Source organism: Misgurnus anguillicaudatus, chromosome 16, assembly GCF_027580225.2.
Source record: "Misgurnus anguillicaudatus chromosome 16, ASM2758022v2, whole genome shotgun sequence".
NCBI classification, from domain to species: domain Eukaryota; kingdom Metazoa; phylum Chordata; class Actinopteri; order Cypriniformes; family Cobitidae; genus Misgurnus; species Misgurnus anguillicaudatus.
The window spans coordinates 20,282,926-20,302,322 of record NC_073352.2 but is presented as its reverse complement, the minus strand read 5'-3'; the positions used below and the strand labels follow the sequence as shown (position 1 = coordinate 20,302,322).

General features: G+C 36.0%; 1 protein-coding gene across 1 annotated transcript; it reads left to right on the top strand.

The window, feature by feature from the left end:
- Positions 1–1,429: 1,429 nt before the first annotated feature.
- On the top strand, positions 1,430–17,338 carry gpm6aa (glycoprotein M6Aa). Its single transcript, XM_055177680.2, has 7 exons — positions 1,430–1,782; positions 8,498–8,690; positions 11,367–11,523; positions 12,431–12,584; positions 12,755–12,831; positions 12,993–13,058; positions 15,204–17,338. The coding sequence occupies exons 1-7, from the start codon at positions 1,746–1,748 to the stop codon at positions 15,354–15,356; spliced, it is 837 nt and encodes a 278-aa protein (XP_055033655.1). The 5' UTR covers positions 1,430–1,745; the 3' UTR covers positions 15,357–17,338.
- Positions 17,339–19,397: the final 2,059 nt, after the last annotated feature.

Genomic DNA, 19,397 nt, shown 5'->3' with positions numbered 1-19,397 from the left:
TCCGCATTTTTCCGTGGCCCTGCTACGGACTGTCTTTTTCCGTGGCATTCTCATGGATTGGTTACTCAACTGCTTTTTCCTATTTTCAAACCATTTTCGCTTCGGTTTAGGGTTAGATTTGGTGTTTGCGTTAGTATGACACTTTAACTATTGGTTTATACTATTTTTTTTCTGATTTATTCTTTTATATTTTCTAAATTTTAAACAATTGTCGCCTGGTGTTGGGGTTAGAGTTGGGTTTGGGTAAGGATGTCATTTCATGTAAATCTAACCCTAAACCAAAGCGAAAGTGGTAAGAAAATAGGACAAAACCGTTGAGGGCCACGGAAAAATGCGGAGATCCGTGAGCATGCTTCGGAAAAATGAGCAAAAAATTCTGTGACTATCCATTTACTATCCTTGTATTATGCCTCAATGCATATAAATATATTTTTTTCAAAGGGTTGAACAATTGAGACGAAAAAATCATAATTGTTATTTCTCCTGATATTGTATTAACAATTATCATTTTAAATAATAGTATTTACATTGTTTTCATTTCATTATCATTGTATACCCAAGGTTTAATTTAAAACTAACCCCTGTGTAAAATTGTTTTCAATCCCAGCTATCAGTTACTAGGATTTGCTGACGGTGTAACAAGACATTGATTAAAATAATATAAGGTTGGATTTGGTGATTTACACACCCAACTCAGAAATAAAAAAACATAAGATGAAGAAATTTACTTCCATCCCTCCAAATCACTCTTTGTTCAATTTTTTAACGAAAACACATCAAAACTTTTCACAAATTCAGAGAAGATCATCTTTTGAGAAAAAGAAGAAAAGCATAGATTGCTCGGCCCTGTATAAATATATAAAGTAGCCGTGCTACAATAAACCCCGCCTCAGTATATGCACCCGCTCACCCCTACTGTATATTAATAACATCACACATTAGTGATATGATGTTATATTAATCACATGCATGTATATTTTATCCATGTTGTGCACAGAAGCATGTGAAGCTGAACAAAAGCCATGTTTCATAATATTTTAACCCCTTACATCTGTTATATCTCAGATGTCATTTATTTCAAAAGTCAATAATCCTCACCATAATTATATTCATTTGCCAAATTCACAAATAAATGTATTATTTCCGGCTTTTATCCTGAGTTTAATTCAGCAGAGCTTAACCAAGATGTAACCCAGCATTAACCATTCTTGTGTAGAAGAGGGGTGCAAAGCAAAGGGGTTATATTGGATTGGTGCTTGACACCCCCCAAAACCCACCTCTCTCTGTCTGCCCAGTGTGCTGGTCCATGTTTTGGGTGGATGTCGTTGTTTTTGTTGTAACACCTGAGGTCTTGTTACCATTCATACACATACATAAATGTTGTAAGCTATATAGAAGTCTGAATGTCTTGGCACACACTGGTTTCCATAAGCCTGTGTTGAGATGCCACACTGAAGCTTCTTGCACAGAAGGGAGATCAACTGGAAAAAATGAGTGTTGACAGCAGTTCTCCACTGTGAGGAACAGGGTAGTAGCAGGAGCGGGCGAGTGAGGAGAGGGAGGAGGGAGCGAGAGTCTGATAGAGAGAGAGAAAGAGAGAGAGAGCGACCTGAGCACTGAGACCCAGCCTCAGCCTCTATTGTGGTAAGCAGGCAAGGGAAGGCGAATAAGAAACGGATTTTAAACCCAAAGGCGCAACCCTGGTCACTGCTGTGGAGACCCCCGAATCCGGTGGACAAGGCAACATGGAGGAGGATATGGATGAAGGACAGACCCAGAAGGGTAAAGGAATGCTTTTCCATCCTTGTTTTTTGGTTCTGTTGTTTATCTTTGTGCCTAATCCCTTCAGTGTTGACTCCGATTTTATGGATTATAAAATGAGGGTTATTCAAAAACATCACAGTATGGGTTATTTTGTGTGCATGTAGATGCAATATTTTTTTTAATTCAAATTAAACTAGTTCACAAATAATTATGTATGCACATATTAAGATTTCTATTTATGTATTTATTTAAATATTTTTTTCTAGTATGTTGCAACTGAATGTCTGAACAAATACTGCCCACATCCCATAAAAATAGATTTTAGATTGGACAATGATTGTGTAGAGGGGTGTGTACGGAGGATGGCTCCTGTGTGTGAATGTTTTTGTGTGTGTGTGATGAAGCTGAGGGAACTGTCTTTGTTTGCCGCGCATTTCTGTCAGTCTGTCTGTGGGAGGTTGAGACAGACGCACTAGAAGCCACTTTTGCATACGATGGACATTTAAATCGTGAAAGCGAATGCATTTTTTTTTTTTTTAACCAAAACCTCATTTATTTTCTTTCCTCGACTGCATGGGGTTTTCTTCCTCATTTGTGTGCAGAAGCATGTGTTTGCTTTGTGTGCAAGAGGGAGCCTGCTATTTATAATACCAGCATTTGTCGGGGCTGTGGTTTCAAGCCGAGGGTGAAAGTGATTGTATAGTCGTTTTCATCCTGAATAGAGAACATTTTGCACATTTTTGCATGGTAAAATAAATAAAGAAAATATCAAAATATCTCGGTTGCGGTCTTCTGAACTCTTCGTGTAGTGTACTTTCATCAATACTGGCTCTTTTTTTCTTTATTTCCCCTCCTCCCCCCAAAGCAGTATATATTATGATAGGATAGCAGCCATGGATTACATGCATTGCCTTAAATGCCATTTCACAGCGATTGAATGATTGATTTATGCAAATATTTAACATCATTTTATGTTTTGGTGTTTTATTGTAACATTTGTTGTATCATGAGATTCCATGACATGATTGGCTGGATCGACTATTACATAAATGTATGTACATTTCTTCTTCTGGGATATTTTTTACCCATTGCTAGGTAAATATTGGACAGAACACATGTTGGATTAATAAATAAACCTATGATGGGTTGGCATAGATTTATTTATAACCCAACATGTGTTCTGTCTAATATTTGCGTTGGGTTTAAAATAACCCAGCAATATTTAGGGTGTTCTTGCCTTGCATTTTATAGTTAGTTGTTTTTACAAGTGAAGCTTATTGAAGCTTAAAGGCACTTGTTTTTCGTCTTAAATGGATAGGCCTTATGTGTATTTCCGAAACACTTGATGCTTTCAGTGAGGTTTCTGAAATCCATGGAAAACCCAAATTTCCAATGATCAAGTGTAATTTATTCACTTAAGTGCATTGACCAGAGTACTGACCTAGTGGACGAGCAGTCTGCTGCACATCAGATGAATAGAGGAACTAAGCAGCCTCATGGGAGAATGGACATTTCATTACCTCCCATGATTATTGGATTACAGGACATTAGGCTGTTAACACACATACAGGCACACACCATCCTGATTCTCATCTTTTATTTATGGGGGTTTCCTGCAAATTTCTCCCCCTCTATTGTTGACAGACTATTACTGTTAGATGGGTTCTTATCAGTCCCAACTGGCTTTGTAACATCTACTGATAAGATTTTTTTAATGAACAATCACGCAATTACTCATAGATGCTTGATCCACTTTATTTTCCTCCTTAGAGGTGTGATATGGATTTGAAATGTACTAATAGGACTTAACTGCAATGTTTAAATGCTTGCAGCTTTAATTTAATGCCTTTTCCAGGTTGCCCTTATAGATATCACATTTCCTTCCTGACTTTAGGCAACCTTTGAATCCAGACCCTTCTATTGTTATCACATTTTCCTCTCAGGGACCCTGAAGTTTTACTAATTATTGTAAAAAAATGGTTCATGCTTATTTATAGTATGTTAGTTATGTACACTATTGTTCTCCATATTGTTTCCAGCAGGCTATGACGATGAGAACAGATCCGAGCCGAACAGGTTTTTACAGATGTTAAAGTAATTTGCAAAAGTGCCCTATACACAACTGATACACATCAGATTCAGACACAAATGACACTAAATGCAAACTAAAAATGGATATGGGATTGTTTTCAACCCTTTGTTGGGTAAATTATGGACCAACTCAACTGTTGATTTAAATTAACCTGTACTCTATTTTCAACCCAGCATTTGGTCAAAAAGGGACGACCCAACCTGTTGCCACTCAAGATACAGAATTTGTTGGGTAAAATTGACCCAACCATGGTTAAAAACAACCCAGCATTTTCGAGGGTGTGGTTTAAGCATGTCTAAACTGAATTTGTGTTGTGAGAAGAGCTGAAATGGTTTTGAAGAATACAGGAATCTTCTAGTAGCGTCAGCGTCACCAAATGGAGCAGGGTAGTCTTCCCATGCATCATTCGATGCTGCACTAAGCAGAGATGTGTTTTCCTCCTGTAATCCTTGTAAATGTTTCTTACCATTCAGCCCGTTTGCCGTTGAATGTGTTGACAGACGACGTTGTAAGTGGGTCATGGTGCGCGCAGGCCCGGCCCATTCTCAGGCCCCGCACCTCCGTCGCCATGGCAACCCTGCTGGTTGATTAAACATGCGCAGAGAAGTCGCGTAGACGTGTCATGATAAAAACCCGCTTGCTAAAGTATAGGGAGGGGTCAGAGATGAAATAACACAGCATCGCTTGTGTCGCCACTCGATGCCACGGAGTTCAATTGAATTTCGATTCTTTTCATCTCGACAGAAAAACTGCATTCAGTCTAATAAAAAAGCTAATGGCTTTTAATTGACAAATTATTCAAATCCTTTTGAATATCATTAAGACAAAGGCTGAGAGCTGAAGAGGCTCGTGAGATGAAAATTTGACTGCGGATGAAGAAAACATTTTGTGTTACGTAATCGTCATTCTCGTTACCTTCCGTACCTTCAGCTTTAAAGCTCTGAATAATCAAAGCTTTTCCTCTACGTCTCTATTTCTCTCCATCTGCCTGTCTCACCGTCTCCCACTGTCTTTTCCCTTTCATCTGTCGCAATCTCTTATCCCGTCGCTCTCGCTTTCTCTCTACCCTCCATGGTGAGGATTAGCATTAGTGTTTAAAACATGGCCTTTTGTCGTATGGTCTTTGAGAGTCCTGTGAGAACGCTTCCTTTCAAACATATTCGTCTGGATATCAGGGTGACCAGTGGCTCATAGTGACCCCACAGTTTGGGATTAATTGGAGGCTGGGGGAGGGGCAGGAGGAGAACTGTGGCTGTCAGACTGACAGATGGGCGTCGGGGCTGGGTGGGGTTAGTTTGGGGGGGACTTGGAGGGGTATGGGGTGGGAGTTGCAATAGCTTTATTAATACAGGGCCCTCTTAGATACTGCTTTTGTTTATGGTGTTTGGATTAGGTCTCTCTTTTGTGTGTATATGTTTCTGTTTCCGTGTCTGAGAACATTGTTCAGTTGCATTAAAGCAGCTTTATAGTTGGGTGATTTGGCGAAATTAGACTTATGAGGTGTCATAAAACATTTTGATAAAAAAAAGTAAATGCAAAGCAAGAGTCTTAAAATAAGAAGCATACAGTTACAAACATCTCTTCATGTACTATTTTGCACATGATTTCAAATGACATCATACAAACCAATTTTTTTTTCACATTTAAGGGGAAACATTTCATTACCGCAACGTGTCCATGACTGGATTTGGGTTATTTGACATGGAAATATTTATAATTAAAAAATCTAAAAAATAAAAAGTTCAGTGCATGTTATACTATAAACCAGTGTTTCCCAATCCTGGTCCTCGAGGCCCCCCTCCCAGAAAGTTTTAGATGTCTCCTTATTCAACACACCTGATTTAACTCATCAGCTTGTTAGGGAGACATGAGCCGTTTCCCAATGTCAAGGATACTTCCTTGGCAGGACTAGTCCTTTCAAGTCACTTCCTTTAGAGGCTAGGCGAGGCTCCTTTTAAGCATTCGGAGAACACGTTAAATGGAACAGGCTAGCAAGTGCACGTCATTGCGTCATTGCGTGATTGAAAGGTGTGCTTTCGGTGCTGCGCGCATAGGATTGTGGGTGATTTCAGCGCATGAAGAGCGCGAAGGATACAAATTTGCATCCTTTTCTGTATATGGGATATTTCTCGAACGAAGGACTCAGTCCTTGGCTGAAATTTCAAGGATCCTCGACATTGGAACAGTCCTTCGATGGACGTCGATGATGTAGCATCCTCGAAATTCTAGCTTCCGAGGATCCTTCCTTGGCATTGAGAAACGGCTATGTTTACCATTTTTGAAGTAGGCTGATTAGTTGAATCAGGTGTTTTAAATAAGGAGACATCTAAAACTTTCTGTCAGGGGGGCCTTGAGGACCAGGATTGGGAAACACTGCTATAAACATTTACAATAAAGAAACATGTGGTATTTGGTGATCATTGGACAATAAAAAGGAATATAAATGTGTCCAAAACCAATTTTCATCGTTCAATCATCGTTTAAGCCCTCAAGGAACTAATTAAAAAAAATTGTTGGAAGGGACATTATTGACTGTGACACTCAGGATGGCTACCAGGTAAGTAGTTCTTATTTTTTCTCTCCAGATAAAAGTTGAATCTTTTTAGTTCTCATTACCGAAACATGAGTTTGTAAATGCATATATTTAATGTTATATCATGTTGCGGTAATGATAATTTTTGATAATGATAATCTAAAAAATTTAAATAATTCTATAGGAATCCTCAAAAAATAATGGTTATAGTAAGTTCAGACCTTAATCTTATATGTGCAAAAATTTGGTTTCAAGGGCTTTTACAAAAAATCATTTTTCAGCAAATTATGAAAATTACATTTTATATTTTAAAATTTAATATTCATAATTTAAATGACCTTTTAGCAATTTTAATGCATTAAAAAAATTGACAAAATGGGACAAATGCAGCTGATGGGTTAAATTAACCCAGAAAATGTTCATATTTGACCCAACAATGAGTTAAAACAGCATTTTGTATTGAAACAACTCAGGTTAGATTACAACCAGCTGGTAGGGTTCGTCCATTTTTGACCCAATGCAGAGTTGAAAATAATAGATCTGTCTTTGCAAGAATTTTGGATATAGTAACATACAGCTGATTTACCATCCTTCTGCATGATCACAGGTACTACGTATTTTGGTTTTGACATATACTCTTTATCACTTAAATATAAACAAGCATAGCAGATTTCATGTGTCTCCCATCAACATACTTTTGAAGTAGTTGCATTTTTAAAAGAATGTACATTAATCATAAAGATTAAAAAAATATTTAATTAATTTGCTTGCATCTTGTAAATAATTTTAGCTATGGATGCAGCATTAAACATGAAAAAGTATTGGGTTTGTTTCCAAGGGAACACCAATTCATGATTAAAAGTATACTTTACATGGTACTAAAAGTCATTTTGTATAAAATTGTCTGCCAGATATGCAAATGCATGGGATCTGTAGTGAATCTTGTCAGCGGGGTGATCCTGTGAGGATTTGTAGTACAAATATATTCAAAATCTTGTAATAATGAAATGTGCCATCTGCATGCATTTTTAATGTTGTTTCATCAGCAAACATCCCTGAGTGCTTACTATAAGTCTGCATTGTAATATAATTTAATGTAATTTTCTTGTGACTTCAAAACACAACGTTTTTAACATTTTTAACAACGATGCATGTATGTGACGATGTAGCAATGCAAACCTGTAGATCCATCAAACACTTGAAAGAATCCCATTTATTTCCTCACTCTCTCATCCATAGCAGTTGCTATAACAACAGGTTGGTCCCTTGCCAATACCACTGTAAAGTCAGGCCTGAGGTTTACTGAATCATTACCGTAACACTGTTTGACAGTCTTCCATAATTCACAGTCAAAGGCCTGAATTGTAACCGGTCGCAACCGATGGCCGCAGTCATAACTCTTCTGCAGTCTAAATCATTGAAGTTCCTTTACTGAGTGCGAACATATGAACGCATGAGCCGAATTTAAGACTGCTTTGATTTGTTTGAGTTGCACGGCATAACGCACTTATGCTAGCTGTGGAGGCATGTCGAACCTCAGGTCAAAGTAATGAAACTCAAATACATCAATGCAATCACTTGGAAAAACTCAATCAGAATTGTGTCAAAGTCCATCCACGCACTCCATCCATTTTGTTATTCATGAATCATACGGTTATGATTCACTCTGATATACGATGCCAAGAAGAGAAACAGACTGCTGCAGGGGCAATTTTGCAAACCATTGGAGAATAACAAACAGTGGTCAACCGGACCTCACTGGCCCTGGCAAAGACTGAATGGATTGAGGATTTATTTCCAAACGTCTGAATACTTGTTAGTCTTGTCATGCAGTGGCATTGAAGAAGAACATATATTTGCTTTGATTTCGGAGTGAGGATTGCATCTATGTATTTAACAGCACATACAAATTTTTTTTTGGGGGGGCAGAAGATAGAGAATGACGGAGTCACTGCTTCAATAAATGTAAATGTAAAGAAGCTTCTAAAAGTAAAGCAAGTATCCAGTTACCACATTTGTAATCTGTAAAAATCAGTCACAGACTCACTGACCACTGTGTTACTTTTCAGATAAGTAACATCTAAAATGTTATCTCTTTCTCCTGTCAGGATGTATGGAGTGTTGTCTGAAGTGTCTAGGCGGGATCCCTTATCCATCTCTGATTGCCACTATCCTGCTGTACGCTGGGGTGGCACTTTTCTGTGGATGTGGTCATGAAGCTCTGTCTGGAACGGTCACTATCCTTCAAAACTACTTTGAGGTGATCAGGGCACCTGAAGATGCCTTGGATGTCTTTACGATGTAAGTGATACCTGCACAATAAATTTCAGGTGTTTAGATTTAAGTACTGTAAACTTTTAATCAACTAATTATAAATCTCTTAACACTAAACCAAAATTTTGTACTTGATAAACTTTTTGTGTAACATACAGTAGCCTATATGTAAATGAAGAGCTACATTTTCAAAAATATCTGAATATGTGTATAAGTATGTATGAAAAAGAATGGACATAATGTAACTCGGATGGCTTAAGGGTCAGAAAATCATGGGGTAATTTTTGGCCGAACTATCCCTTTAAGAGTGTAAATATGTTTACTGGAAAATAAAGCAAAAACCCCGATTACACACTCACCTAAAGGATTATTAGGAACACCTGTTCAATTTCTAATTAATGCAATTATCTAATCAAACAATCACATGGCAGTTGCTTCAGTGCATTTAGGGGTGTGGTCCTGGTCAATACAATCTCCTGAACTCCAAACTGAATGGGAAAGAAAGGTGATTTAAACCATTTTGATGGTGGCATGGTTGTTGGTGCCAGACAGGCTGGTATGAGTATTTCACAATCTGCTCAGTTACTGGGATTTTCACGCACAACCATTTGTAGGGTTTACAAAGAATGGTGTGAAAAGGAAAAAACATCCAGTATGTGGCAGTCCTGTTGGCGAAAATGCCTTGTTGATGCTAGAGGTCAGAGGAGACTGGGCCGACTGATTCAAGCTGATAGAAGAGCAACTTTGACTAAAAATAACCACTCGTTACAACCGAGGTATTCAGCAAAGCATTTATGAAGCCACAACACCACAACATTGAGGCGGATGGGCTACAACAGCAGAAGACCCCACCGGGTACCACTCATTTCCACTAGAAATAGGAAAAAGAGGCTACATTTTGCACAAGCTCACCAAAATTGGACAGTTGAAGACTGGAAAAATGTTGCCTGGTCTGATGAGTCTCGATTTCTGTTGAGAAATTCAGATGGTAGAGTCAGAATTTGGCGTAAACAGAATGAGAACATGGATCCATCATGCCTTGTTACCACTGTGCAGGCTGGTGGTGTAATGGTGTGGGGGATGTTTTCTTGGCACACTTAAGGGCCCCTTAGTGCCAACTGGGCATCGTTTAAATGCCACGGCCTACCGGAGCATTGTTTCTGACCATGTCCATCCCTTTATGACCACCATGTACCCATCCTCTGATGGCTACTTCCAGCAGAATTATGGACCTTGAATCATTTCAAATTGGTTTCTTGAACATGACAATGAGTTCACTGTACTAAAATGGCCCCCACAGTCACCAGATCTCAACCCAATAGAGCATCTTTGGGATGTAGTGGAACGGGAGCTTCATGCCCTGGATGTGCATCCCACAAATCTCCATCAACTGCAAGATGCTATCCTATCAATATGGGCCAACATTTCTAAAGAATGCTTTCAGCACCTTGTTGAATCAATGCCACGTAGAATTAAGGCAGTTCTGAAGGCGAAAGGGGGTCAAACACAGTATTAGTATGGAGTTCCTAATAATCCTTTAGGTGCCTGTATAATGTCAACAACAACTTATGGCAATTCATACGGTTTTTTTTTTTTAGGTGGCTAATTTGTATTAATTAGTACAACAAAATGTGTACATTTTCATACAATCAGCTTTTGCCTCTGTGACGTTGGGGTTAGCAGCAGGGTTTTGTTATTGTTGGTTTTATGATAACTTTATTTTTTTATACAATTTACTTTGTACAAATTCCAACACTATCTCATGGTATTTGTACCCATTTTACGAGAATTCCTATAAATTTGAACGACCACATTAAAAAAAATCGAATGATTTGCTTTCGTCACTGTGACGTTGGGATAATGGATGGGGTTTTGTTCTCGTTTTTTATGTTAACCGTATGTTTTTGAACAATTCACTTAGTTATTTAGTGCATAAAAAACCTATTCAATTTAGGCAAATTAATGCAACATTAGACAAAATACTGTATTTGTGACCCTGTATGTGAGACCCAGGCTAAATCTCACAATATAATTATGAGATAAACAATCAAAGTTAAAACATCAATCATTTTGTTTCACAAAAGTTTCACAAAGTGCCTTCCAGGAAAATTTTCTTTTATAAATATAAAAACATACAATATATCAAATGAAAGAACAGACCCTCTGATTTCAAACAAACAAACAAACAAATAAAATGTGAAAAACTTTCATCCTATCTTCATTTGTTTTCTTTTTATAACCTCTTAAATATGGGTAGGTTTCTTCAAAAATACAAAATTTTGAGCAAAAACATGAAATAATTGCAAAGGAATTTTGTTAGAGATCAGATTCAGAACGAAGATCAAAACATACGTGGAGTTTAAAATGTTGTTAAATTAGTTTTTGCTTCAGTTTTTTATAATTCGGATAAGAGACATCTAGTGGATAATAGCGGAATACAGTTTACCGTAAAAACTCGCCAAGAAAGCGTCATTGGCAGGGAAATGTTTTTTCTTAATTGACGAGATAACTTGTCAATGGCGGGGAAAGAGTTAAATATATTAAGGCTATATTTTTGCAGAATGTTTTGTAGGATGATTTTATGTACATGGCAGTAAATCGCAAAAAAAAAAAAGATTTTAAGCTGGGTTTTTACAGGCAGCGTCACATTTGTTGAATTTTTACCCTTAAACTTATTGACCTCTTTTCCTTTTATCTCCCCAGCATTGACATCATTAAGTATGTGATCTATGGCATTGCCTCTGCATTTTTCGTGTATGGCATTCTTCTGATGGTAGAAGGCTTCTTCACCAGTGGAGCCATCAAGGACCTGTATGGAGACTTCAAGATCACCACCTGTGGACGCTGCGTCAGTGCATGGGTGAGAAATTACTGTGAAAGCTTCATGCATTGTAATTTGGTAAAGGGCAAGTGTGTAACCACTAAAAGTAAATGCAGCACATAAAGATCACTTTCTTTTATTGGCTGTAAAAGATTACACATTAAATCTCATTTCATTTGTGCCAGGGTTTATAATGGATTTGAACCCCAGCCAATGGTATCACTAACTGCCAACTATATTAGTGTTAACAGTTTCTTTAACAATAAACATTATCCCGTATATATATATATATATATATATATATATATATATATATATATATATATATATATATATATATATATATATATATATATATATATATATATATATATATATATAAGCTACTGTATCTGTTTTTGCTTGAGTCATCTGTCATTCTTCATGCCTACAGTTACGAGTGCCTTTTATTTAAAGTGCGCCTTTTATTTAAAGGGCACCTATTATGTCCATTTTGACAAGATTTAATATAAGTCTCAGGTGTGCCCAGAATGTGTCTGTAAAATTTCAGCTCAAAATATTTCACAGATTATTTATTATTGAATGTCAAATCATGATTGAGATATGGTGGACAGCATACAACTAGCTAAGGGGGGAAACTATGGTAATGAAAAACTGTCAATCAGTGGCTTTATCAGTGTGACATCACATTGATAATAGAATTAAAACGGCATGTCTAATGAAACTGATTTGGTTTAATGGGAATTAAAAAAGAAGTGTGTGGATTTATTGTTAGGTAGTTGTGTTCACACATTGCCAACACACATTTATGTCCAAACACCTTGTAAAACGGATTTTGCATAAAAGGTGCCCTTTAAATGATTATGTATTTTGAATAATTTTTTTTATTTAGGGATATTTATTAAATGTATGAGCATCTAGATATAAGTTTGCTTTGTTTTTGTAGTTTATCATGCTGACCTACATCTTCATGTTGGCTTGGCTGGGCGTGACAGCATTCACCTCTTTGCCTGTCTTCGTGTATTTCAACATCTGGACCATCTGCCAAAACACGACTGTTCCAGGGGGAGCAAATTTATGTTTTGACCCACGCCAGTATGGTACGCTTCACAATATATTGGCTTTGCCAGTTTATGTGTAGTTGTGGTTAACTGTGCAAGGTAACAGATAGTTTCAGTTATACAAGAATAATAATAAAAATATGTATGTGCTCATAAACCTCATAAACACAGATTGTTCTTGTGGAATAAGATATATTATGGATTTTTAGGTATTGTGTCCCTCGGAGAGGAGAAGACTATATGTGCAACAACAGATAAGTTCTTGAAATTGTGTGACTCAAATGAGGTGAGTAAACATTGGTATAAATATTTAGCATAGGCATGTGTACTATATAATGTAGACATGGAAAGCTAATTTTATAGACGTATTCAAATATAGATCACAGCTACAATGAAGAGAATCCATATTAATATCCCATTCATCTCTTAATATTCTTCATCTGACAGCTGGATATGACTTTCCATCTGTTTGTCTGTGCATTGGCTGGGGCTGGGGCAGCAGTCATTGCAATGGTGAGTTTTGACACATTTAATTTGCAAAATTGCCCACCTACAGTATGATTATATTGGATTCCATAATGTCTGCAAATAATTTTTTATCACAAATTAAATTATGTTAAAGCTCACATAACACAAGCTTTTTCTGCATTTCTAATGTTAATCTGGCGTACCTATAGAATAGTATTACATCCTTTATATCTCCAAAGAGTCTTCAATTTAATCAGATTTATAAAAGAAAGATTAGCTTTACCGAATCTTTCCGATAACATGAGTTACTACCACGGGAGGAGCGAGTACGAGTCATGCAACACTATAAAACACAGTTTAACTTATGATTCACTACATGTTTGTGTCATTTATATAATATGCACGCGCCTATTTCCAACATAAGACAGAAGTCTTACTTACCGCATGCAACTCATGACCCGGTTGGGACTTTTCAATGAAATCCAGCGCATCAAACACACACGCAAAACTCCGCTGCTACCCCGGATAATAAACTATATCAGTTGTTTCCATAAGGCTGGCTTTCTTCTCCTTACATCCAAAAACACACTTCTTCTTTCGTGCCATTGTTGAGTTTTGAAATTAAACAAAGCTGTCGCGTGATGTGATGTTTGTAAGTTCTAGCGTCTCCCACTGATTGACGGGTGGGCGTGGTTTTCCGGGGGAAGTGAACATAAAAAGAAGTAATACGTATGACACCCCTGAAACGTCAGCTGGACCCGTAATCGAAAAAAAAATTTAAACCCTGGCGAAGTGCATTCGGCCCAGGAGGAAACAACTCTATAACTGTGTTAATAAGTCAGAATGCATGAAATACCATTGAACCACCCCTTTAAAATATGCTAAATTAATTCATTAAAAGTCAATAAGTTGCCATTAAACATAATATGACAGTCAACAGTGTGTTTATTTTCCCAGTGATGATGCAGCCTGAATGAATGACGTCACCTACTTTAGCTTCTTGATGTGGGTTTAAATAATTATAAGCAGGATAACCCTTGAATCATTGTCACTGCTTTCCCAATGCCGTATTCGCTGGCATCTCTCTTATTGGTTTTCCTTTTTTGTTATTTAACATCTTTTATCCTTCTGCCTGTTTCTTTCCTTGTCCCCCCTCTCTCTCTCTCTCTTTGTAAGTCTCTCCTCGTCTCTCTCTCACACATACATGGAGAGACGCTGGGCATGTCTTTTGGTTGTCATGGAAACTGAGAGAAGAAAGGCCCTAGAGCTTGTAGCAGGCAGAGCTTAGTAATTTGCGAGGAACCATTTTCTGAACAGAGAAAGAGAACACGGTTGTTAGTTTGGAATGATGTAGCAAATTAGAGTAAGAGCTTTTCTGTCCCTTGCTGTGGAAAAAGCTAATTTTACTGATTGTTAAACACAACGTATGCTTGCACTCTGAAAGAAGGATAATAATGACCGAGCGTTTGTAAAAATGGAAAAATCAGGGTGTGGCCGTATTCAAATAGGCATGCATAATGCATAATATGCATGCGATCTGCATAATGAAATACACTGAAGTATGCAAGATATAGCGCGTGCTCACATACGTAGTGTTGGTATTGGATTGTTTAAAATCTATAAGTTGTAAATTTGAAAAAGGATGCTTATAATCGAGACAAATATTATTTATCTCCATTCAATAATGTTAAATATACACAACATTGAATATGTTTATAGTTGTCACAGGTAAAGGCTTTGGTGGGGTTGCATAATGAGTATTAGTACTGGGCTTTCATCACTGCATTTTCATGCATGTTTTTCAAGTCGACTATAGAGTCTCATCCAACCCAAGGCATAGTGCCAGAGCTCATACGAGAGATGTCTGGCTGTTGTGCAATGCTGCCTCCTGCTGGCGCCACTGCTAATTTTAGAGAGACCCAACATACGTCATCCCAGTCTGTCATCACTGGCTTACAGCATTCTTGTTTATTTTAAAAATAAACCCATGAGAACAAGATACAAAATAGTTATTTACAAATATATCAATTTAAAAGTTATTAAAATAATAGAATATAAATAATAATAAAATCTTAAAATCAAGGCTTGCAAGAAAATTTACATAATGTTTACATAAATGTATACATAAATTCACTTATATATAATCTGTATTTTATATTTAATCTGTTTGTTTTTATGACTTTGCATCAGATCCACTATCTGATGGTCCTGTCTGCCAACTGGGCCTATGTGAAGGACGCATGTAAAATGCAAAAATACGAAGACTGCAAGTCCAAGGAGGAGCAGGAGCTGCATGATATCCACTCTACGCGCTCCAAGGAAAGGCTTAATGCCTACACATAAGACAGGAAGCAACGGCAGGGGCGAGAGGACCCTCAGTGCCTTCACTTCCTGTTAAAGGGAGTTTTGGCACTGGTGCAGTCCAGGTGGTGTGTCAAACGATGAACCCCATGGCCAACCCATTACCTCTCGCACAATTATTATTATTATTATTATTATTATTATTATTATTATTATTATTATTATTATTATGTAGTGCTAGCAGTAGTGTTGTAGGTTTTTTCACATTATTGTATTTCAGTTTTTAAGAAATTGTGAAGATTTTTTTCCACCACAAAAAAAAAACATTTTTCTTTTTAAACTAAATTTAACATTAATGCATAAAACATTCTTATGTAGATGGGTGGTTTTGGGGGTAAAAAGCACATTTTTCATATGTGTTTGTCTCTTATGGTCTCATTATCAAGGACTTAAAGCATGACAACATTTTGGTAAAAAATAAATAATCCTTTCTCTCTCTCTCTTTCTCTCTCTCCCTCTCTTTTCTCCGTCTTTTTTTATTTGTTAGAAGGTATAAAGCCCGACACCAGCAGATGGCATAATCATTCTGCATTATTTTGGTAAAAGAAAACTCAAAACTGAGAAAGACAAAAAACAAAATTAAGATATAACAGATGTATCATAAAGTGTTTATTTATTATTTTTCTACAAATGTCATTGCATATCTTATCAAGATGAATACATAATGGTTATTATTTGCTTGCTGTGCTAGTCAAATGTTCAGGTAGTCCTCAGTGTGCCAGTGGGTGGCATTGTTACTTCTCTGAGAGGGAGAGGAACAGGGCTACTTGTGATCACTATTTAAGCTTTTACAATCTACCAGACTCCCTCTTCGATAACAATGCAACTCTCCCTTTACTGGCGGCAAGCTACATATGCACAAGCCTACAGCGTTATGACCCCCACTTTTTGCTTTTCTATATAGATGTAGACACAGTTAACAGGGTTTTAATTTGACCACTTTTGTATATAGTCATTCTGTAAATGTATGTACTTGTACGTTAGCACTTAAACTTCAGGTGAAATCGTATTAGATTGACAAAACACATTCCATGACAGGATAGGGTGGGGAGAGGGAGGGTATTTCTTTTAAAAACCTAAGAATAAAGGCAGAGGAGAAGCAAAATCCAGGCGACACATTAATGTTTTATGACAGATAACGTATTTTAGTGGGGAATGAAAACAATATTTAAAGAGCTTATAATAGTATCTTGATGACAGTACAGTTACTCGTTGTCTTGCTAACAAGTCATTATAATATTGGACAATGGAGATGTCTTATTCTTTCAATGCCTGGCAAGTCATGTTATGTCAGTGTTTCTAAAAGATAGTTTTGTGCACTTATTTGACCATTTTGTGAGCTCTTTCTCGGTGTAAGTGCATTGGGATATCAACTGCAGAGTCAGGTCCCTGTAATGTTAGGTAAAGACTGTGAACCTAAGTGTTATTTGTGGCATGGTCATGCATTCAATGGTAATCGTTTAACTGGATCGAAAATAAATAAATAAATAATGATATGGGAAAAAAATCAAAAAGAAAAAAAAACATTTCACCCTTTTATGACTTTGTTATATGCGACTGTCTTGCTGGGTCATCCCCTTCTTCATAATGTGCAGTAATTTGAATCATATGCTGAATACATTAAGCTGAAACTCCTTCTCTTTGATGGTAGTGCTTGATTTGTGCCTGTTTACGTTGTGGTGACCCTCTCTAACTCCTCCTGAGTCTCACAGTTACTATTACTATTGCTTGTTGAGCCCCTAACTTGATGCTTTCTCTGTACCCTCACCTCTCTTTCTCTCTCTCTCTCAATCTCTCTGTCCCAGTATTAGTCTTTTGTACTCTCACTAAAGAATGCTTAGTAGCCAGCTATACCATTAATTTGTTTTGTACATAAATGTGCCAACCGCTTGACAGTGGCTTTTCTGATCTGTAGGGACAAACTGCTTGCATAAATAAAATACACTGGTGTACTTGTTAATAAATACTTTGTGTTTGTTATTATTCTTATTAACAATAAATGTGTTTATTTTAAAATTATTGTCTGTAATGTTAACTTTTTAAAGTAATTGACTTTAGTCAAAGAAACTATTTAACTGAATTAACCATATTGGTTTACCGTAATTTCAAATGAATTGAAGATCAAACTAAATATAAATACAGTGTATCTTTCAAAGTAACATGTTCACTGAATTTTTATATGTTTAAAATGATAATGTAATGTTATATTCAACTTATATATGGGCTTACTTTAGTAAGGCCTTATACTTTAGGAAATCCGACAAAAAAGTTGATAAATTGTTAATGGTATTAGTACAAAAAAAAATAGTACAACAGTTTCATCAATATTTTTAAGTTAAGACAACTTCTCTTGAAATTAAGTTAAACCAACAAACTATATTGATTTGGATTTACTTTTGTAAATTGTGGCAGTGCTAAAAAATATTAAGTTGAATTAAGTTCTTTAAGTGTTTTTTTCCACATTATATACATTTAATTTAGTCATAGACACGGGTTACACAAAACGGTTACACTTTACTTGAAGGGGTATTCATAAGACTGACGTGACACCTTCATAATCATGACATGACGTGCTTTTTGCCGAAACGTTGGTATTAATAAACTTTTTGCAAGTGAGTGTGCAGTCACATTTTTTTTCATATGACAAATGTCATGAACATGAAGGAGATTTTATGCATGTTTAAGTGTCATGTGTATTAAGTCATTTTTAATGCAAAGATGAAATTGTTTGAGATGTCTTTGTTATGACAACTTGACCAATACAACATAACTGACCACTTTTTACCAGTGGTACAAATATAATTTGTCATTAAAATGTCATTAAGTGTTAATACTCTCTCAAATAGTTTTAAAACAACGGCATGAATATTCTTTAGTTCATAATGTTTTTTTTTCTGCATGTGTTTAACCAATAAAATCAATCATTCAATAATAATAATAATATTTAAAATTGCTAACATTTTATTTTAATGCATTTGAAGACAGATTTACCTAAAATTAAATGAAAACAGTACAATAAGGGGTTAAGCCATGCAGATTCCATATCGTTGCAAAGTTAATTACATTTAATTAAATTAATAAAATATTTTGTTCGTTTTTTCTTTTCAGAAAATTTCAGAACCCTCTGTGTGAGGAAGAACAAGTTCTGTTAGTTGTCAGTTTTTTATGTATTGTGCACATACATAAAGTTAAGTATAATCTTTTAACGTGTCTGTTGCATTTTGTTAAGGTATTTTAAAAATGTTGACATGGTATTAACACTTATTGACATTTAAATGACATTTAAATTCTTAAGTTTTATAATTATTCTGCTATGACATGTTTATGACAGATTTATTACATGTTATGATGTATTGGTTTATGTTAAGCTGTCATAAAAACATGTAATATTTGCATTAAAAATTATATAATTGAACAAATGACAATGACAGTTGTCATAAATGTGCATAAAATATCCTTCAAGTTAATAGCACGTGTCATGTCATGATTATAAAGGTGCCATGTGGAACACCCTTTTAAGTAAAGTGTTACCCACAAAGCTAACAAAAAACATTATTCCTTTTTGTAACAATAGGCCTAATGTGGTAAGGTTTAAGCAAAAGACGATCAATTCTCTATAGCATTTCCATCAAAATGCCTGATTAAACCATGTAAGATAATCTTCACTGAGTGTCGTAAACTTAAGCAAACACTCTGCGCTCTAAACAATAGTAACCATTTAAAAACGACAAGCGTAACAAAAACTCTTGGAAATACCTAAAGAACAGAACACCACACTATATTAAGTCCTATCCAATTCTTATCTTGAATAGATATGCATAGAATAAGACTTTATTTCCAGGAAACCTGAAACTTGAACTTAAAGTTATCAAACTAATTACATTGAGTTACATTTAACAACTTAAATATTGTTTTAAACAATCTGAAGCAGATATTTAAGTTACATACAATATTATGATGTAATTATCAACATTATTGTGTCAGGACAACTAAAACTAATAAAGAAAAAAATAAAAAATAATG